Raw genomic sequence first — 23539 nt, 5'->3', positions numbered from 1 at the left:
CTAAATGCCAAATGTCTCCAAATGGCTCAAACTCTTCTCTGAAGATGGTGAGATTCCGTGAAACCGCTCCAGAAGCAGGTCTGGTTGGACAGCAGCGATGCGACGGCATTCACACATTTACATTCCATCACTCTCTCCCCGAGAGAGAGTGAGCGCTGCACGTATATGAGTGAATATTAGATGAACCTGGACGCGCCCTCGTTTTCCTCCTGCCTGTGACCTTCACACTGCTTGTTTGCGATCAAGCCAAAAACCCCCTCAGACTGTCAATCCACAAGTGGTAACCTGAGAACTTTGTACCTCACAATATATTTTTTAAGGTTTATTGGAGGATGTTAATTTCGAGCGCTGTGCGTGTGTGTTTGTGTGAGTGTGTTTGTGTGAATGTGTGTGTGTGTCTCAGGATGACTGTGGATACAGGATTAGTATTCTGTGCTCATGAGCTTTGGCTCACTCAGCTCACTCAGCACTGAGCTCCTTTATGCTCCAGCACAGGCCCTACACACACACACACACGCACACGCACACACACACACATTCTGACTATATACACATGCACACACACACACACACACACACACACACACACACACACACACACCTTGTCATTTATATCCATTGCTGAATTCTCAACAGATCTCTGTGGATCAGTATGGATTTGTGCACACTGCTCTGTCTGGCCTTGGCTGGATTTCATGAGCAACACAACAAGTTCCAACTTCCTGTCACCACTTTAAGGAACGTCATAAATCAGGATAAAGTGGAAAATGTGTTCACCAACTCCCGATACAATAGAGCGATCTTCCCAGATGCATTATGCACCGGGAGAGCGTCTCAGCGGGATGAGAGTGTTCTGCATGCAGATGGAGAAAGGAGAGTATCTGCAGTGTAGACATGCCAGAGCTGACAGAATTTAATACACTCACACACGCACACACACACGCACACACACACGGTCAGGTATTCATCAACTTCAGTTTTTTAGGTGTCATTTCAAGAAAGCACATAAATGCTGAAACACAATGGCGGCTTCAGTTAAGAGTGAAGTAAGGCGTTTTTGATGTTTTTAGTTTCCATTTAGAGGTGGGATTGGTCTTTGCTTTGATGTTGCGAAAATGAGGATTCTTCAAACGCAGCCGCGGTGATATTCTGACCACACAAAGACACACATCATGCATTTATTATCTCCTGCATACTCGCTGTGAAAGAGTCCTTGAGAAAGATTCACTTTTAGATCAACAAAAAGCTTTGCCACAAAGTTTCTTTACATGTACACTGATTATACTGCGATCAGGCCAATGAATGATTTCTCTTCAAATGTGAGAATACACACACACTATGAATTGAAATTAATTCAAAGGCAGGATCCATTCAATTATTACAACAGAACCTCTTTATCTTATCATCCAATTGGCACAGGGATGAAAAGGACTGTGTATAGGGCTTAGCCTGTAAATAGAGGTGGTTTGCTCGTCAAGGTGATGTCGCCTCAACGAAAGCAGGCAACTTAAGGAAAGGTGCAACAAGCCTCCCACAAGTGTCCTGCCTTTTCTCTGCATGTTAGAGTATCTCTCCATGGCGCCCTTGTAAATCTCTGCATCCACTCCAGTTAAACTGAGATAAACAAGCCGGATGTAAAGGAACAAGAGCTTCTTCTTGCTCTTCCTTTGCTTCCATTCTGCAGTGAATCGCAGCTGCGATACCGGGAATGACGGAAGAGTCCCCACATGTAAATTTGCGCTGGATTACTGCGACCTGAGGTTATTTTTTACTGGAATTTTTATAGAAAATAAAAGGGATCATAATGTTTACCCCAAACATAAATGCGGCGCCGTAATAGCATAGAGACCGCGGCAACAGAGGCGCGTCGTGCACGTAAACGCAACGACTGTGACGTGTCGTGAACGTAAAGGAACGCCGTTAATGTTTACACTCGTAGGTCACTGTAGGGGAGAAATAAAGTACATACACACATTGATACAGCCCAGCAGAGTGTAGTATTCCCCTGTTCTCCCCGTACCCGTTCCCCTGCTCCAAACCTCCTCACGGGATGTATCCAATTGGCTGACAGGCTGGGATGAGGGTCAAAGGTCGGGTACCAATGTTATCTGCACCTCATAAAGGACGACATCAGCGGGGGAAAACAGCAAGGATGGAGGAAATGTGACAAGAGCACCAGTAGGCCAAATTAGCTCCACCTCCAGAGGCCCACCGTGCCTGCACGCAAACGGAGTGTGTGTGTGTGTTTTGGTATGCGCGAGAGAGTGTGTGTGTGTGAATAGATAACAGAAAGCTTCAGTGCCTAGTCTCAGAAGGCTCAGGCAACTCCAGAGTGGACTACAGAGATGTTTAACCCACACACACACACACACACACACACACACACACACACACACACACACACACATACACACACACACCCATACACACACACAGTCTATATCACTTTCTGGCCCGCTGACTCACAGTCAAGCTCCAGTGGGTCCATGTGATCGATTAACAGCAGAAAATAGATAGGCATCCCATAGTGCACCTGTGCCCATGGTCATGTGAGACAATCCCTCGAGTCTGCCATTTGTGTGTCTGTGCATGCGTGTGTGTGTGTGCTTGCGTGTGTGTGTGAGCGAGCGAGTTCCAGTGGAGTGATACCCTGAAACACCCCGGCATCAAACTCCAACCATGCAAATCATTGTGACAGATTTGACATTTTGCGTGAGCGCAATCGTCTCTGAGTCATGATGAAAACGTGCCTGCGTGACGCCGCACGCTCCTTCCAGCTCAGACCCCCCGCAAGCTTGTTTCTCCAGAACGCTGACATTTAACATGAAAGTGTTGACACGCAATTTGGAGCAGAGAATTTGATTTGTAGGACGCTGCGGCAGTTGGGCTCTGTGTGTTTCACTTCTACTCCTATTGTGCACGAACACAGCTGTGCACCCGGAGTGTGTGGAGGGAAAACAGGCCAAGCTAACTAAAGGGTGGAACAGATTCTACCAGAGCAACATGATGAACCTCAGAGCTTCACAACGAGACGCACGGTTAAAAGCACCGGACGCTTAGTTTCTACCCTCAGCTGTTTACTGTACACCAAACTCTACATCTTGGTTCAGATTCTTCCCCGTGGTCATGAACTTTAGTTAGCAACAGAAAGAATGAGATCGTCGTGGCATTGGAACCGCTGCTCCCTCTCCTTGAAAGGAGTCAGCTGAGGAGGTTCAGCCGTCTATTTAGGATGCGTCCCTCTAGGAAGGAGACCTCTGGTGCAGACCTGGAATATCCTGGAGGGATTACGTGTTGGGATCCCTCATCTACTTCCTCACCTGGTTAGACGTCCATGTTTTACATAGGCCACGGCAGGATTAAAGTTAAACTACATGACATAGTTTTCAGTCAGTATGCACAGCGGTGGCTCTATTAAATATTGCAAAGGTTTCAAGATAACCCCATAAACTAAAACAAGAACATGGAAATCTGTTGGAAATTCACTACTAGCATGGAAATTCGGAAACATGAATGAAATGATAGAAGATTCTCTTTGGCCCCCCTGCTGAGGTACAGCGTTTTCCGGATGTTCAACGCCTCCTCAGAACACAAGCTTACATAACTTTGCAGTAGCGGCCCGTGCTGCAGCTGTGCGACGCGTCCTGTTCGTCCTGACCTGGCGTGTTGAACAGCAGAGCCACCTGAGCTCACAGCGGTTCCTCTGCGAGCACCAACATCCCTGGGCCCCGTGTGTATTCGTGGCCGTATGTGCGGAATGTGTTCACGTGGCGAGATAATCTAACTGGGCGAGCCATCAGGGTGATTTACAGCGGCGGTGTAATTACCTCTCGGTACAGTGCGGTGATTTAGTGAGCCGGGTTCCCGTCACTTCTGGGGTGGAATGATAGCGAACGCGCCACGGCGGTTTGACATCCAGTGGTTATCCCACGCAATTGTGATGGCGCAGCTTCCATCAATTTTCACATCTGAGTGGATTGTATTGTCAGCAGTAGAGACGTGGAGAGACATATGGAGGGGATTATTGATACGGAGCTCTGATAGCCATGACAGATAGGCCGCCATTATGGAGACGTGTGCAGACAGGATTCACCTGAGCAAGAGCCTGCATTGGCCCAGTGGTCGTGGTCAGGTCTTTCCTTTTTGGTTTGAATGCCAGTATGCACACACACACACACACCCACACACACACACACACACACCCCTCAGATGTCCTTTGCGATAAGCGTTACAGGGATGCTCCCCTCCTCCATTTGTGTCCTCTGGGGATCTCATTTGTGTTCATGTGGCTTGACGTGAGGGGAATCTGTTTGCCAGACGGAGCCTCGCATGATGGACGGGGCCATTTGTCCTCATGCAGGTGGGGAAGCTTCCCCGTCACACACACACACACACACACACACAAACACACACACACACACACACGCTCGCTCATGCATATTCACACCTTCCAGAGATTTTCTCACTCGTCTAACAAAATTACTGAATCTGTGTGTGTGTGTGTGTGTGTGTGCGTGTGTGTGTGTGTGTGTGTTTGAAGAATGTCAAAGAGGGAAGTGAAGGAGCCGTGGCCCTCCTGATGGTTGACGCCATTTCTCACTGGGCATATAGTGATGACACCCCATGAAATACTATTGCACACATAAACACACAAAGACACACACATACACACAGACACACAGACTCAAAAAAGCACCGACCCTTCAAACAGCAGAAGGGGAAAAATATTCTGTACTGAGAAATCTGGTGACACAGAAAACACAGACACAAGCACACAAACAAATACATGGAAGTGGACACGTGTGTGTGTGTGTGTGTGTGTGTGTGTGTGTGTGTGTGTGTGTGCCTCAGGGGGTAACTGAGCAGCCTGATTTGTAGCGTCTATATGCAGCAGCCTCACTAAAATCCCCCAAAACCCTCCCAGACAAACGGATAATGTTGACCACCGAAAGTCAACCTTGCCCTTCAACGTTACTTCAAAACAAATGGGATGTGTGTGTGTGCATGTGTGTCTTTGTGTTTCTCTCTCTCTCTCTCGTTCTCTCTTTCCCTCTCTCTCTCTCTCTCCCTCTGTCAGTGCACATTAGCATCACCAGCCGGTGTGTGGCAATTAAATATATCCCTGGGCAACGAGGCCCTATTTAGAAATCATTACAAGACAAGGAAATCTTGCCTTGTGAGTTTAACAAAAACACATGGGAAACTGTGTGTGTGTGTGTGTGTGTGTGTGTGTGTGTGTGTGTGTGTGTGTTCCTTACCTTCACCATCCGTCGCTGCACTCGTCCACAGCTCTTTGCTTCCAAGTTAAGTCTCCCTTTAGACAGCCAGCCGATCTCCAGCAGTGCAGAGGAACCCACCCACACACACACACACACACACACACACACACACACAAACACACACCCTTACTCATTTTCTATCACCCGAACATCATCTGCGCGGGCGTCTAATGGACCAGCATGCCTGGGTGATCCCTCTGTCAGGTGGAGGGAAGAGTTGTTTAATGAGTCGCCAACCGGGTTTTCATACATTATTGCCAATGCCCTTGGCTGTGCTGTGCTGTGTGTGTTTGTGTGTGTGTGATGTGTTATTTTAACTCAGTAAATCTCTGGGGTCACTGACCTGTTTATTGTCAAGCCACTCTCTGCTTTGTTTATAGAGCTTTGCAGTTTACTTTTCCTCATGAATATGTTTTGTTTGCTTTTGTTTAGATCTTGCTTTCAGGCAAGGAAGGAAGGAAGAAAGAAAGGAAGGTTGTGTGATGTTAGGAAAGTAGAATAAAAGGACTCAGAAAGAAATAAACAAAGAAAGGGAGTAAAGAAAGGAAAAGGAAGTAAGAAACGATTGAAGGTAGGATGTACGAAGGAAGGAAGGGTGAGAGAATGGAAGAAAGGAATGATGGAAGGGATGGAGGAAAGAGAGGGAAAGTGTGTTAAAGTAAAAAGCATTTGTGCTTAATTACAAGAGGAGCTGTGATGAATGATCCCATCAGGCGTCTTTAATATCTAATTGTGAGTCGACCATTAGTATTTTATTGCGTTTTGCTTTGGATGCTCCACTAATCTGCATATCTAATGCAGGTCTGCAGGAGAGAAACGCTCCAGCACACACATGCAAATGAGGGGAAACTTTGATATAACAAACGTGAGGCGAGGACACATTTATCCGCAGAGAGGACGCAGACGCAAGGAGGCGACGAAGGATTCACACACTCACACACCACCTCCGTCCAGGGTGCTGACTGAGGACGCTATTAAAGTTTATGACGCACGCCAATCCATTAATATATAAATAACCGGACAAATAAGTGAATAGAGAAAGAAGTCCTTTTTGTTCTGCGCCGCGCTCCGCTTCCTCGGTCTTGCAGGAAATAAATGCAGTTGGGATTTATGGACACGCCGGCTGTTATAAGCCTACTGTCACACTCCAGCAGCTCCCCGTGGAGGATTTAAGACTCGGGGAAGGAGAAACTCGCTCCCCGTCTCAGCCTCAGTCTCAGTCTCAGTCTCCGTCTCTTCTCCTTTTTTTTGCCCGCTCTGCCGTAAGTCGTATTGTGCCAACGCAGCCGATTTCCCCCCTCAAATGTGGTCAAGGCAGAATCAGGATCCCGGTTTATTTGCCAAGTATGTTCACACTTACAAGCAGCGTGCAAATTCTGTGCTTTGTCCTCATCCACAACAATATGAAGTACAGGACAGACATAGATACGTCTATTAAGTGGGAATATAAGATGTATCCATTGCCAAAACTCATGAAAAGAACCTGAAAACGAAGCAAAAGCTCAGAATATTATTGAACTTGTACAGAACGGCACGGTCCTGTGTTGGTGTTTCACCTAAGCTTGTCTCTCTTTCACACGAGATCAGCTGCACCTGAAATTGCATTTTGTTTATACGGCGGTAAAATATTCATGGAGAAAAATAGCTGTGGAAGCTGTCCGTATAATCCCCCATAAATTGATATCTAAATCCATCACACGCACGCACGCACAAACACACACACACACGTGCCCGCACAGCCGTGCAACACAAACTGACATCCTCAAGGGCACAATGCAGTGAATGACAGCAGCCGCCGCGTGTGTCTGTCTTGAGTGGCAAACATCTTGCCTATACACCAACAGATATGAACACGCACACAAACACACACACATACACACACACACACACACAGCTCATAGACGAGTCCTGCGGTTTGGGAGTCGGTATCGATTGACACTCGTCAGCATGTCCTCTATAACAAGCACTGTCCCCGAAAGCACTGCAGAGAGAGACGTGTGTGTGTGTGTGTGTGTGTGTGTGTGTGTGTGGACAGAATAACAGGCAGTGTTGGGGATCAGCGAGCTTTAAGAAGTGAAGCTACTATCTCAACTCCTTTTCATTATTTCCTTTCAAATGGAAACAGCACAAATAATACTTCTTGAAATAGCGTCAGTGTAGTTAGCTACCTTTCCTCAGTAGCTTGTACCGCAGCTAATTACGTTCTTAAGAGAGCACCTTGGTTGATAAATTGCTTGAACTCATGAGTAGCTTGTAGCTTCAATGACTGACTGTTTCAGAGTAGCTTCCCTGGCAGGGCCCTGATTAGCCGAGTGTTAGAATGCGACACAATCATCCAAACATGCAGCTGGTGTCATTTCCTGCTAATTTGTTCCAGTTCTCATTTTTACCACCACAAAGGCTGCTGGAAGATGACGAGCAAGAGCAGAGTGGCTGGAAATGATGCGCAAGCCCCAGATGATGATGATTAAGCATGTAGCCACGCGGCTAACGAGAGCCCAGTTCTGCCTCTAGTCTGCCTGCTATGCAAATGTTCCCCTCACACCAGCGATGAATCAAACGCCCAGCAAAACAATGTTTCTTTTCGCAGCACTTTAGCAAAGCCATCAGTCACAGGGGACGCTCCAAAGGCATGCACGCTCCAGCAACGAGTGCAAGCTAACGCGCTCACAAAACCACAACATGTTCACGCTATTCTGTTTTTTTAAATGCAAGACACCGAGTGCTAATGCGTATTTGGGCTGATTGAATCCGACAAGTGTGTGTGTGGGTGGGTGTGTGTGCGCATCTCTGCTGGTGTGTCACTTCACAGAGCTTCAGACGCAGCCGACAGTAACAAGGCTCTGGAGACAAAGTCCTCTAAGTCCGTTTTCTCGGCAGGGAGAAACGCGCGGACATAAGACGAATCTCTTCCCTCCCTCACCGTCTTTGACTCTGGCGGCGCCCCGCTGCTCTGGTGGCGTGGGTTCATAATGCTCGACAAATTTCTTTTTCTTGTCTCTGTGTTTGCCAAGATCAAAAGTGAGAGATTTCAGTTTTCTGGATTTAATTGATGGGTAGATGCAGACGTGGATTTGAGTGGAACAAATACACAGAAATACACAAGTGTTGATGTTTTTGTTTGTCCTCAATCCTCTCTGTCTTTCTCTCTCTCTCTCTGTCTCTCTCCCTCGCTCAGCCCTCTCATTATCTTGTTGCTCCGTCAGGCCTGTAGCTTCGCCTCTGGGGTGTTGAAGTAACAGCATGACGGTAATTTGCTGGAATGGAAAGGTAGACAGGTTCACCTTACGCTTTAAAAAGGTGTCAAGCAGGAACGAATGACAGACCAACAACAACGTCATTACATATAAGTGCGACATATGTGAATGAATTTTCCTTTTCTGATATCTGGACGGCTCAGATTGGGCGTTTATGTGTGATGACGCAACGTTTAGATGTTTACAGACATAGAAGTGAACATGTTGTGCATTTGTTTACCAAAGGCATGCAATATATGTAAACTCTGCTTTGATTACATTGATAAAAACATAGACAAGCAGCGTCACACATGTACTCACACGTCACACATGCACATACACGCACACACACACAGTGACAGGCTTTTAAGCCTTTGTCAGATTAATAGCCACTTTCTCTCTGTGGTCAATAAGTGCTTCAGGGAGTTCCCTAAAGGCTGCTGGATAGCTCCCAGTGTGCGTGTGTGTGCGGGTGTGTGTATTGTGCGTCTAACAGGCCTCATGGGTCAACCTGTCACCGCAAAGATGGCTAAGCAGTTGGTTGGCCAACGGGAAATCAATGTAAGGTGATGAGGCTTCGGTTTGGACGTGTGTGTGTGTGTGTGTGGGAGAGAGAGAATCGGGAGGTATGTGTAAGTGTGTGTGTGTGTGTCTTTTTGTCTGTCAGCGTGTGTTTTTCATGTTGGTCTGCACCTGTGTGATGTTATATTCCTTTTTAAGATGAAAATATCCAATAATCGTGACCAGCTGTGTGGTTCTGTTTTGGACCAACAGGTGGCCGAAAAACTCCAAAACAACCTCAAAAATCGAATTTTGTTTCTGCCCACCCGATATATTCATGTCCAGTTTCACTCTGTTTCATTTCTGCCTTTAACTTTAACTTCACCAGCTGCCCATTGGCTAACTTAAACCTCACTGCTGTTACACGCCGCCTTTTGTGGCTGCAAACAGAAGCTGATTAGAGCAGAACTGCTACAGACAGAATTTTCAGACTGGAAAAACCAAAATAAAGATATAAAAGCAGCTTTTAGATCCATGGAGCTGCAGAGTTGGGTGATACATCTTTGTGGTTATGTCATTTTGAACAATGCTTTTACATTACACATTCAATGCTGAAGTCAGAAACGTTGATTAATGTATGTTTCAATGTCTTATGTAAAGATTTTCGCTTGAATGCTGCTGTGCATGTAGAAGCACTACTGTAGCTGCTCATTAGGGGAGAGGAGTTAGACTGAGATGTCATGATGCGGAGGTGGGCATACTGTATGGAGTGCCGGGACGTTTCCAGCAGTCACACCCGCAGGAGGCGTCTTCAGTCGCCGGGCTGGGCCTGCGGGGGTGAGGGGTCACGCTAAGTTTCCAGGCAGTGGCTGAATGCCAACGCAACGTGGGCTGGAGACTACAAGAGCGGTGAAAGAGCTGGAGCCGCTCTGCCTCTCCCTGCCGCGGGGCGGGGAGGGCTGTGGATCTCGTCGGCTTCTGCTCTGGTGAACCCCGGTTGTTTTAAATGAGCCCCACTGGTCCTCATTACCCTTTTCCTTGGGCACACGCAGGCATGCAGATGCAGCCTTTGATGAAGTCTGACAGACACGGACGCCACTCTGCGATGCTTCGCTTGGACAGCTGTCCTTTCCCCTGGCAACCCCTGCTTTCATGGGTTGTTACTGCGGCGATGGGTCTAATGATTTTTGGATGGCCTCAGGGCTGATGCGCTCTACATTTATAATAAAGTGTCCATAATGTCCACAAAGAATAAGAGTTTTGATGATTGCTTACTTCCGCCAAGGGCCAGCAATCCTTCAGTGATACCAGGTTATTGACCAGACCATAATGATCAATGGCTCCACTCCATCTGCAGCTCCAAAGTTATTGACAAAGGTGACCTGTGGTTGTCAGGTCGATTCATGTTTAATTTTTTGCTTAAGTAGTGAGGTCACATGTCAACCAAGTTGGGTTCCAGTCCATTGATCCATTCATGAGATGCAGCACTTCTTCAAGAATGAACCACACTCACTGATGGAAAGCAGCCAATTACAGTAAGAAATATTAACAAATGAAGGTGAAACGTTTGTCCTGCTTTGTCCAGACATTTTATGCTTAAACAGCGTTAAAGGAGTTACAAAACACCCTACAGTACTGTTGCTATGGTGTAGACCACTGGTGTCTCCTCTGTGTCTCTGGTTTAAAGAGGCGTCTCTGCCTTTCGCCGGTGCCAGACGGACAGTCATCAGCCACGCTAAATGCATTTGCTTATTTTATAGAATGTGTTTTCCTTCAGTGTGAGCACCATCACTGTACATTCACCGTTTCAAGTACTTAAGTGCAGCCATTTGAGCTCACAGCGATCTCCACCTCCGGAGCGTTCCATCCCTGCATTAGGTGAGCTCAGTCAAGCGTGCTCTCTCTCCTCTGCTTTAGCCTCTTCATCTTCATCCTCTCCCATTTCTCTTTCCCACTTATAATTAGAGCGTCAGCTCTCTGTTCAACCGCTTTGTTCCCTCCAGTTTCTCATTACGCGATCTGCAAAATCTATTGGTTCACACGGAAATACAAGACACCCACACACACGTACGCTCTCCCACGTATGCTGCATGCAGCTCGCACTCCTGTGGGAATCGGGGACGTGTGACTTCCATCTCCAAGCTCAGCATCTCTCTATTTTGTCTCTGTGTTCTCATTTCACATACGATCTCTAGCTCCAGCAGATACCACCTATGGAGCTGGAGATAGACTGCCGTTATGTGGCCTTTGTTGACAATTGTGTCAGTGTGTGTGTGTGTGTGTGTGTGTGTCTGACTGAGCGCAGTTTGAAACGTTTAAGTGATATTGTGTTTCTGTGTTCAGAGAGACAAAGGTAGAGGGCAATATTGATTGTTGAAGTCGTTTGAACCTCAGAATCAGAGGTTTTCTCATGAGGTTTACTGAGGAAACTAATGACTGTTCTGCACCCACACGCCTCATATTATTTATATTGCGTCATATTCTGTATTTCTTGTACCCATAACTTGAAACAGCCTCAGATCCAAGAAGGCAAATAAAAATTTGTGTTAGATGTAAGCTTTTGATAGCTTGAAGATGTTTTATTTCTGTATAAATTGAAACCCCCTACAGGGATTTCTTTGCAGCCTGAACGGGATGCCTTTTCTTTTTTCTTTTCGGCAAAGACGACTCTATGTTCTTTGTGGCTCAGCGGCTTGTGATCACCCTGGATGTCAGAGATACAGATGACCTTCCCCAGCTGAGACCGTACGTACGTCGCTGTCCCCTGGGGTTTGAGTCAAGAGAAACCCGCAAGAAAGAGAGAGAGAGAGAGTCCCTTGTCTCTTCACCGAGCAGCTCTAATCAATGACACTATTGGCTAGAAGATATCAAGTGATTAATCAGAGTGACATACAGCTGATGCAAGAAAATCCAAAGACAGACTTGTGGATACTTGGAGAGGAGGCACAGGGAGAGTTAGAGAGACAGAGTTAAGAGTTAAGACAGAGGTTGTGTGATGGTATGAGGAGGAAGGCTGGTACGAGACGGCTGCAGCTCCAACAGAAACCGCAAACAAAACAACCAGACATGTCACAGACTAAAGAAGGGGAGAAGTGCCTGTTGTGGTTAGTTGTCTCTGGGGCCTCGGCTGGTTGAGGAGCATATAAACAAGTGTTCTCTTCCTCCGTCTACCAAACAAGCACGCGTCTATCAATCGCAAGCAACTGGTGGAGGCTTTAGACTGTGGCAAAGCTAATCTCTGCATATGCTCCAGCAGCAGGCAGGGTCACATCGGTTCGGCTTGGCGAGAGAATTTTTGCGAGGTGAAGAGCTTTATAGACACTATGACAGAAAATAACATATTTGATGGGTTAGTTGGTGTTGCACCGGATGAACACAGTGTGGCTACGCTTGTGTTGCAGACATCAATGCTTTCCGGAAAAAAAACACAGAATTTTATGTTCTGGACAACCAAGGGCAAACCTCATTTTCCTAAAGGACGATACTTTGAAACTGAGTATAGCATCGAAACTGTCAGTGTTTCTCCTCTCGTTTATTGATTATTGTAGTCCCATGTTATTCTATTCCCACATCTTCTGGAAATAGCGAGACTACAAAGTCTAAAAGCCTCTGAATGTTTTTCTGTCCGGGCTCGCAAGGGTATCAAATGCTGAGCACTGGGCTAGAAGTAGAACAGTTTGACACATAAAGAGTTAAGACTGAGGAGCGCAGAGGTGGAGGTGAGAAAATCAGAATAACTCTTTAGTCACCTCTACATGCATCCCCTCCATATGTGTACAGTTTTCAGCTTAAATGCATTTTAAAATGAGCATTTCTGAGTTATTTAGCCTTCACTTTCCAGGTCCATAAGTCCATAAACCAATAAACAACAAACCAGTCTGTTATGCCAAAGCTTCTCCCTGCTCCGTGAGTCAGCCACAGTTACGCAAACGCAGGGGTTAGGGGTTCGCTTTCCACTAGAGACTCACACACACTAAAAATGTCTTAGGATACCTCAAGGCACATGGAAGAAAAGGAAATGTTTTGTGGTTCTGTAACTCAGTGGGATGCTCATGCTGCTCCGGGTGTATAAAGAAGCAATTCCCTCTGGAATACTGGATTCTAAAAATGGATCCTGTCCACGCCGTTGCAAGACACTTTAGACGAACGCCTCCACCCAACTGATTGCTAAGGAGATGAATTAGTGCTTTGTGTGAACAGTGCTTTCAATGTTGAAGGAGCATTTCAACATGAATAGATAAAGATCCTCATTAATATTGCAACAGGAGGGTAATTACTGTAAACTAACTGTCATAGAGATGATTCATGGTCTGGTTCTCTGTATGCACTTTACCTGTTACGGTTCTGCTGTAAAGCTGCCCTTAAGATTGAGATGATTGGTGTTTCTGACCACTAGGGCCCAGAAAAATGAGTTCTCGACAACAAATTCAACCTTCTTAAGCGATTCCCGAAGTTTCTCGTAATCTCCAACTCCTGAGAAAAACGTCTGGATGTCTTTGCTTCAATCTCGTCATCTTGTCAATCATCCATCTGTTGTTTTCTTGTTTTTTTCACTTGTGTTTGTTGTTTTATCACTTCTTGGAGTTTTAGCGGCAGCAGCAGATGGTAAGCATGTGGAAGCCCCAATGTTAAGAACAATTATATGACTTGTTTTTTTAATTTTTATTTATTTTCTTATTTTTGATTCTATTGATCATGTTTCACCACTTAAATTGTGTTTTAGCCAAGTATGAAAGTTGCACACTACCTCGGTCAGTGCACATTCACACACACACACACACACGCACGCGCACGCGCGCGCACACACACACACACACACACACACACTCACACACTTTTTTTTCTCAACCAACCATGTGCCAGAGATTTATTGTAATCCTGTAATATAAGGGTTCTTGGACGATATACAGCGTTTCTCCAGCAGCTGTCTGGCTCTGGTCAGTGGGTGGCTGAAGCTCTTTAGCCTGGCTCTAGTTCCATGCTCCACACCTGATCCGCTCTCTCTCCATTTAGCCTAGTGGCCTGACGTCTCTGTGCTATTTATCCAGCCGCTTGTTCCTCGAAGCTCCTCTCCTCTCCTTGGACTAAATTGCCCGGGACGTTTTGTAGAGGAGAAAGAACAAGCTGAGATACCTCATCTCATGAACTGATGGGACCCTGGCAGTCCTTGAGCCCGGTGAAAGAGGAAGATTGTTCTCATCTCTGAGTGTGTGTGGGAGAGAAAGAAATTCAAAGGTCCTAATCTGCCTTGAGAGCGCTGTTCTTAATTTTGCATCGTTGTCATGAGAGCTCGTCGGGTGTGCAGTCGGAAATTATCCAACTTCACTTAATTAGTCCAAAAAATATATTATTAAGTTACTGCAGATAATTTGCCATGGTTGTGCGTCTGTGCCTGCAATGTAGTGACTGGCGAAATAATTCAATCCTCTTCCATGTGTACTGACCTGACCTGCCCAGTAGGTGGCAGTAGCGCGATAATGACCTTGTGAATTCAAGCCAAAGAATAAGTAATGCGCGCGCGAGAGGTGTCGGTAACAACACTTACAGCGGTGGATACATATTCGAAAAGGAAAAATGAAGACTCCCAACTGAGCCCGCGCGGACAAAATTTTAACCCAGATGAAGAGAGTAATATGAGTGACGGTCAAAAGAAGACAAAAACGGTGAGCTCAAGCGAATTATATCTTATGGATTTACTATGCACCGACTCCGTCATGCTTTGTGTGTGGGGGAAAGCTTAGCAACAGTGTCATGGTCCCAAGCTAGCTTAAACGCCATCTCCAAACAAAACGCCCGTCACTTAAAGCAAGAACACAAACTTCTTCGTTCGCCTGCGAAAAAACACGGAGACACAGGCAACTTTTACCAGAAAAACTACAACCGTGCCTGCGATAGCTCTCAAAGCTAGCTGCTCAGTAGTTGAACTTGTAGCCAAATCCAAAAAGCCACACACCATGGCAGAGATATTAATACTACCTGCCTGCAAAGCCATTGAAACTGAGTGAGTATAAATAAATTCAGAGACTATTGACTAATTGTCATTGTAAATGTATCATTTTGTAACATTTTTGGTTGATGGTGTGACTTAGGATTTTTTCAATGTAAAAACTGTGCCTTGGCTCATAAAAGGTTGAAAAACACTGATCTATGCTACAGCTCAGGCCCGGAGCAGCTGGCCAATCAGAACGGAGCAGGCTTAAAGAGACATTAACCGCAATTGTTTTCATTCCGTGTGTAGAGCAGAGCTGCAGCGCGATAGTAGACTTTCACTCTGTGATCAGATAGACCCTTAAATGAAAATGAGAGGATGTAAATAATGCTAAGCGTTGGTCCGGGTCGCCAAGCTGAACTGTCTGATTGCGATCCATCAGCCATTGTTTTTCTGTGTTTGTGTGTTTATGTGAATGTACGTATGTCACCTATTTTTACACTAACACTGATTTATTTTCGAGCGTTACCTTGTCCATGTGAATGGGCTTACTGAGCACAATCACTGCGTCTATAGAAGCTACTCGGAAAGAACAGGTTGTTCTAAGTGCTTGGCCTTGGCCGTGCTGCACCAGACAGCGGCTACGCTTACACACTCCAGCAGCAGCTTCTACGGTGCTTTAATGGACGTCATTATGCTGCTATATCTTTAAAGATAGTAGCAAACGAACCGGAACTAAATGCAACACAGCTGAATGAGCCCACGTAAACCTGAGTAACGTAGAATACGGATGAAAGATAATAAAGAAAGCGTCCGGCCTTTTAACTGAGGAGCAGACTTTTAGTTTGTTCTTGTTTCTTCCCGTCATTGGTGTTTTTCCCCCTGTGGTGTATGAGGTACTATCCTGTTCTACCAATCTCTCACCATTTTCCTTGCACACCTTCTGCTGCTGCTAAGCCAAAACAAGTGTGTGAGTGGATAGGCCTCTGTGGATGTGTGTGTTCTGTCCTGCTGCGCTGACCCTTCTGTCTGATAAAAGGCAGCGGATAGAGCCGAGTTAAGTGCTGTGTGAGTGTTTGACGCTGAGAGTCAAAGTCTAAACTCTCCTGCGACTTTGTTTCCACTCGTGAAAACCACCTGCCAGATTTTCTCCGCCTTGCTTCGGCCAGTTAAGTGAAGAGGCAGATGCACTTTGTGTGTGTGTGTGTGTGTATATTTGTGTATGTTTATGAGTCAATGCTTGCACGAATGCGCTTCCATGTGCAGGCAGATGTGCCTAATTTGGCCAGCAGTCATAGATTGCACACACTTTAGTGATTAGCGGGCCGCACACAGAGCTTTCAACGCTGATTACGAGAGGAGGGAATCAATGCTATGCACGCATGAACATACATGGCAACATTAACATGCTCGCTTAGACACAAGACACCCACGCACGCACACACACACAAGCAGAAATATAGCATATGTACAATATATGGATGCTGAGCCACTGCCACATTTGTGGGGAGACAAAATGGAAGGAATGGGAATCAATAACAAGAAATGAAGAGAAGAACAAAGGCATAAAACAGAGACCAATGAAACGAGAATCAATGACACATAAAGGGGAAGAACTAATGAAGAAGAGGGAAGGATGAAAGCGCCTCTGGGATAAGAAAGGGAGGAAGAGAGAGTGCACTCACCTCTCCATCACAACCTTATGGACGCTGATTTATAATCCGTCTACCTCCCCACACACACACCGCCGACCCTCTGTTCCTTTACAGCGTGACAGCATGACAGTGTTGCCATGGTAACACCGCGCCACTGCAGTAGCAAATTTGAGCCGTGATCAATCTTTCTCCCGCTGTGGCTTGCTGTACAAATCACTGTTGTCATGTGAGAAGCTCGACTATAACGTAACAAATACTTCTTTTTATTTTTGCTGCATCACTGGAGAAAATGTGTGTGTGTGTGTGTGTGTGTGTGTGTGTGTGTGTGTGTCTGCGTGTGTGTGTGGAGGGAGGTACTTTGCGTTTACAAGAAGCATTTAAAAAGTTCATCCGTATGGTTTCTCTTCAACACCTTTCATGGTTATGCTCCGTCTGTCACTTCTTCTTCTTCCTCTTCTTTGTCTCTCCACTGCCACCATGGTTCACACAGGTATCTCACCTCAGAGGCCTTGGGCGCCAAAGAGAGCCTTACCTGCACATCTTCCATTATTTTGTCTCGGCGCTGCTTTTGTACGGCGTTTAGGCCCCGCTTTGTTTGTGTACTTGCCTTGGCGCCTCTGACTGATCAGCTGACGATGAAGATGTTTGTCTGTTGTTGTTGTTGTTTTTGTTGTTGTCTGAAGGCCCTAAACCCAGCCAGCAGCATTTGCATAATGTGTGTCGGACGGAACGAAAGTGCAGAAAAATCGCAACAAGATCACCGGCAGCTCAAAGTTTCCTCACATTGATCCGTCTCAAATGCTTGAAGCCATGAGTGTAAACACATGCATGGTGGTCTGTTGTTAATAAATACAGGCTCATGTTGAATCGTGGGTGTAATTGTCTGGAATTGATCACTTCGGGGCATCCCTGTGACCTCGGCTGCCCCGGTTTGAATCGATCGCTCTGGGCGTCGGTGCTTTGATTAGTCTTTGATTGTAGCTTAGTAGCTTTCGCCTAAGTCTCTGTAAATCCTCATCTAAATTCTCATCTTCATCTTACGGAAGCGAGGGAGCGTGGAAGACTGAGGGCAGAGGGGCCGAGGGCAGGACGATAGGCCGAGCGAGCAGGCGTGTGGTGTGGGAGTCGGCAAGTTTAGAAAATATCCAATGAAAGGAAAGAAAAAATGGGAAAGGGCAATTTTCAGACTAGGAATGAAGGTGAAATGAAACGAAGTCCATTTGGCAGTTTGGAAATATACTAGGATGTGCGTACGTGTGTGTCCATGTACGTGTGTGTCAGAATGTGTAGGTGTGTACGTGCGAAAGCAGTAACAACAGCCGGCCTATGGGGCAGAGAAAAATAGATTCAGAATCCATTTTGATGGCACTCAAATGACCTTGAACGACCACATAGTCAGGCAGATGTTTTCCTATAGCGAGAGAGAGAGAGAGGGGGGGGGAGTGAACAGGAGAAAGAGGGGGGGAGAGGCAGGGAGGAAGAGAGAGAAAGATGAGGTTAGAGAGAGAGAGAGATGGAGTGGGTCTGTCTGTCCAGTAGCTTATAAAAAGTCCATTATGGTGCACTTCTATCAGTTTGGACTCTCCCAGATGGACCCTGGAGTAAATAGACAGCACCAGAGAGCTATAAGCTCAGATTTGATATACAGCTGAGAAATAGCCCTGTGTGTGTGTGTGTGTGTGTGTGTGTGTGTGTGTGTGTGTGTGTGTGTGTGTGTGTGTGTGTGTGTGTGTGTGTGTGTGTGTGTGTGTGTGTGTGTGTGTGTGTGTGTGTGTGTGTGTGCGCGCGCGCGCGCTTGTGTGAGCATGCGTGTGTGTGAGCATGCGTGTGTGTTTAGCAGAATCTGTAGTCCATGGCATCCACTGTCATGTAAGACCTAGTGGCAGTAAACAGTGAGCGTGTGTGTTGCTGCTTTTGTGCTCGTCATTATAACTTAACACAACTGTGTTACCATGTTACTTTATGCACACTCCTACAAAGCACACACACACACACACACACACACACATATACACACACAGTTTTCTCAGCAGGTTTAAATCCAGGCTCAGTCTGATAACGGAGCCCTGTGGCTCTAACGGGCTCTGCCCCAAAACCCTGCTGCTCTGTGTATGCATGTGTGTGTGTGAGCTCCAAACCTCCTTACTGCCCTGATGTTTGTGTATCAGCTATGTGCGGCTGCCTTTGTGTTGACATATGTGTGTGTGTGTGTGTCACACAGTGTGTATATCAGTGAATAGTCACGCTTTAGTGTCTCTGTTAATATCTGCATTTAGGTGTTTGGTACTATTTGCAGATTCCCTACTGTGTGTGTGTGTGTGTGTGTGTGTGTGTGTGAAGTATCCAGTGCATTTTGCATAAATGGAGGAAGTTGACAAAGCCTCTGCTGGCTGAGTGATGCACTCTGCAGCTCCTGAATACCATTGTGTCCTTCCTCCTGCTTCATCATCAGCTGGTTGTTTAAAGACGTCGTGCTGAGTGGAGAGCTCAACGATTCAGCAACGTCTAACTACCAAAACACTGTGCTGGTGTAAAGTGTCCTTCCCCGTGACAACTAGCATTATATAAACGATAAATATATATGTACATCTGTTTATGTGGATATTCTTCCACATCAAACATTTCAATTTGTATGGATTGGAAACAACAATTGAACTGTTTAATGCTGCCAGATTGAATTCTTTCCCCAAGAGTATGTGATTGTAAATGTAAAATAACAGAAACCGTGTCAGCGTCACGTTCCCTGACTCTTCACCGTCTCCGTCTTCTTCTACTTGCAACAAATAATGGAAATTTAAGACAATCATGCACAAATATTCATGAATCCGTCTCTCTCCTTTGCTCCTCCGCCGCTTGCAGGAGGGCTGCAGCTTCTCCACCATCAGGCAAAAGCCAAAGAGACAGATAACCTCATTCACACCTACAGGCGATTTAATGTTTCCAATTTACCTAACCTGCGTGTGTTTGTTTTGTGGGAGGAAAACAAACATCCAGAGTGCAGAAATAAAAAGCCTCGCGAGGACGCATTCTAGCGGCGCTGATTTATTTTTCTAATTTTACTTTCCTTTGTAACAGAGCGCTCACAGCGGGCGACGAGCTCACTGACACGCCGCCTCACGGACTCAACCGGCGTGAATCTGCTTTTCGCTTTGCACTCTTTTTTGTCGCTCAGCATCCAACGCGACATGTGTTTGTTGATTTGTAGTGACGATTTTGCACTAATTTCTTGAGTGAGCGTGCCAGACAAGCATCATAAAAAGCATACTATTTCGCACTTTAATAAAGTAAACAAACAATTTTCCAACTCAAACAGATGCGTTCAGGTGTTCTGAGCTTCTGTGACTTTCCTCACAAAATTAGAGCGAGCTTAATGGAGTTGTTTTGTAATGATTCTCCCTCGTAGCAGCACTATTTTACGCCACATTCTTGCCCGGAAGCTTTAACTTCCCCATGAACCAAAGCGATTGCAGTTATCTTAGCTCTTAGCAAACCCTCCTCCCAAGGTCAGGTGGTTGATCCAACTCTATGGTGTTGAGAAAGGTGTGAACTAGCTGTGGCTCACATCTCCCTGGCCACTACTCGCCTGCACCTGCAAGGTTATACCGGCACTATCTTTCAGGCACAGTAACCGACTCCAACACACAAGTGTCCTAATATCGCTTTGTTAACCCTTTCAGTCTGGGGAATAGAACCACAGGTGAGGTTTCCCCTTTAATCACATTTCAGTCTGATGGCTTTGAAGTATCCACACTGCCGCCGGTAAATTACCTCAGGTCCACCTGTGCGCCCGGGCCGATGGCGGGATTATCGACCCCTCCGCGCGATTGGAAGTGATGCTCCCGGCCGCGAGACGGGAGATGAATCTCCCCCAGAGGATGAGAGACGGCGGGGTCAGAGCGGGAGAAGAAAATGGGGGGATGGGCGAGGGCAAAAGGGTTTGATGAAGTGTGCGATGATGTGTCCATTAAAGTGCAGTCCAGAACATTAAACAATATAGCAGGGGTTTGTAAAGGTCAGCGCTCTCTCCAGGGGTTTATCTGCATCGATCTCTCTCTGCGTTGGATCGTACCGGACCTCCATCTAAATCCTCATCTTTGAGGCCAGAAAAAGAAAAGTCAACCTGAGCTGCGATTTTATGTGACACATTACTCCTCCGTCCAGCTCCACTGATCCCTGGAGTGGTGGAGAAAACACACACACACACACACAGAAATATCCACTTGCACAATTTATACGTTATCATGGAACGTATCTACTTGCTGCGTTTGTCTCACCCGAGACTAAAACAGCTGTAAATACCATCGAGACGGCATACTCTCTAACACTCACTCACACACACACACACACACACACACACACACACACACACACACACACACACACACACACACACACACACAAAGGGAATGGCAGGGAGAGTTTAGGCTCTAGTCTCTTGCAGGTCCCCTCTGTGATTGACAGTTTCATCCTCAGTTACTTGTACTTTTTAACTTTTTCCCCCGCATACTTCTCCTCCGACGTGCTGTAGGGCTGCGGCTCTTTGCGTGAGTGCTGCTGCTTGTAACATATCTGCTGAATCAAAGGTAGTTTCCCCTGCAGAGCCAGCTGATTAAGTCGGCTGTTGCCAAAATCTAAAGCTTACAAATCCGTTTATACAGAACCGGAGCGTCTGTGTTCACGTCTCGGCGTGTTTGTACCAATTTAGATAAAAACCCACAAAGATGCGTTGCATGATTATCACGTCTCCTCGCTCGGGCTCCTGTGTGTTTATATGGAATGGAGCGGTTAACTTGTTTTTGTTTTACATAATATTACATAAACATCATTGTGCATTCACGGTAACATGAATCAAATCTGATCTATTAAAATAAACAAAAGTGTATTCACAATAAATAAACAAGTCAGTGATTGATAGAAACAGGAATGTAGAGTACAAATTTGACTTTTACTACAAAATCAGGTGCAAAATGAATGTCTCACTTTGGCTTTATGTGTGCGTCTGCGTGTGTGTGTGTGTTTATGTGTGTGTGTTGTCTGTTTCAGACCTTTATGATGACGACGATCTGAAGGTGAAGACCCAGAGGCCGCGATCAGCTGACCAGCCAGGTGTGTTTCAGGCACAAACAGGTTAGTCATGCTTCTGTGTGTGTGTATGTGTGTTTGCGTGTGTATGTGTGTCTGTCTGCCAACGTGACCTTTAGTGCCTGTGAGCACACATCTAAATTAATAACTTTATCGTTATCATTCTTTCAAGGCAGTACTGAGCTGCACGGTCTGTGTGTGTGTGTGTGTGTGTGTGTGAGAGATTCCAATCTAATAATGTTAATATGACTGGAGGGAGTGATTTAATGATTCAGGACAGAACACATTTAACATAATAAGGATGCTGTGTTCATGTATGCAGAAGCTTGTACTTGTGCATAAGTGACATGACGTCGCTCACACCAGAATAGGTCACACACTCATTTCATCTCGCGTTTGCTCATACGTACACACACTCACACTCAAACACACACACATTTCCACGATTACAAGCAGCATTCTGTGGAGGAGGGAATCCCTGAACTCCCTCCAGCGAAACCCCCGGCTCTGCCTCGTCCCTCCTCTCCTCTCCTCCTCCTCTCCTCTCCCTTGTTCTTCCTCCCTCCTCGCGGCGTTGAGCGACGGGCCTAAGCCCTGACTCACCGCATGTTAATGAAGATGTAATGCGATTAACAGACACGCAATTAATTCGATTTAGTCTTCTTCCGTGTGACGAAGGCAGCGGCGATGCCTCCGTCAAAAGGACGCTCGCATGCCACTGTGAAGGAGAGAAGTGGAGTGAAGAATGGAACGCTCCCCCCCCGGCTACACAGCGTAACCAAATCATAGCTTGTTAACGGCTTTGATATCCTTTCAAATTATTAATAATGCTTAATAAAGTTTGGATCTCACCTAAAAACTTTTCCATTATCATCACTGTCATCGCTATGAATATTCCAACTATGTTAAAAAAATTAAAGCTTTTAGGAAGTGAAAGAAATCATTGGTTTAACACCCATATCTCTAAATATGAGCGTTCAGCATTAATGAAGCTACGGTTCCATCTGAGACAGGAAGTGACCACGAGACCTTTATCAGTCACGGCCTCACAGAGGTTTTTTCTTTGTATTGTTTTTAATGTGATGACATCAGAGGTGTTAAAGTCTCAGCAAATATTCAATTTATTTCATATTTGAGAAAAAACTTAAACTGGGACCTTGGGATCACAAACACCACACCAGCTTTATTTGATAAATCTGAGAGTTTCTGTTCTGTTGTTCTGGTGAAAAATCCAATAATGAAAATAAAATAATCCAAGAAGAATCCAGGTGGGAATGTGATTATTAAAGCACAAACACAGCGTGCTGGTTATTGGTTTTATACTGGCTTGGAGGAATTCTGGCTCCTTAATCAAACGTTGGTTCTTAAAGTTGCCAAGGAGATGAATCTGAAATCAGCTTTGGAAACTAAAGGAGGAAAACATTTCTTGGCGTGACGTTTGGAGAGAAAATGTGATACTCGGACAGAATCACAAACTGAGTCCCCCCCTCCTCCCTCTCTCCCGTCTCTCCAGGCGACCCGGCGGCGGAGGAGTGGTCGCAGTGGAGCGTGTGCTCGCTGACGTGCGGACAGGGCTGGCAGGTGAGGACGCGGTCCTGCGTGTCGTCCCCCTACGGGACGCTGTGCAGCGGAGCCCTGCGGGAGACGCGCATGTGCAACAACACCGCCTCCTGCCCGGGAGAGACCGGGATCACAGCCTCGGGTAGGTCTGGAACACACATCTGCCAGATCAGCCTGAGCCGCTAAGTCTCTGACTTCTTCACAGGTGCATGCCGGGATAGATTCCAGCACCTTTTGACTAGAGTGAGAATAAACACTTTTGATGCAATAACAACAACATGCAGGTCTCGACAGCCC

General features: G+C 46.0%; 1 protein-coding gene across 1 annotated transcript in view; it reads left to right on the top strand.

Moving 5' to 3' along the window:
• The window catches only part of adgrb2 (adhesion G protein-coupled receptor B2), a 114306-nt gene that overhangs the window by 6171 nt on the left and 84596 nt on the right, over positions 1-23539 (top strand). Inside the window, exons 2-3 of the mRNA XM_076149910.1 lie at positions 21644-21727; positions 23196-23384. Coding sequence (XP_076006025.1) covers positions 21644-21727; positions 23196-23384 — 273 coding nt within the window. The remainder of the gene's footprint in view (positions 1-21643; positions 21728-23195; positions 23385-23539) is intronic.

This window comes from Genypterus blacodes, unplaced genomic scaffold, assembly GCF_046128005.1.
Source record: "Genypterus blacodes isolate CSIRO-AG114 ecotype Tasmania unplaced genomic scaffold, CSIRO-AGI_Gbla_v1 ptg000048l_1, whole genome shotgun sequence".
Lineage (NCBI taxonomy): Eukaryota > Metazoa > Chordata > Actinopteri > Ophidiiformes > Ophidiidae > Genypterus > Genypterus blacodes.
Note: the sequence above shows the minus strand (reverse complement) of the source record. Positions and strands in the feature narration are given on the sequence as shown.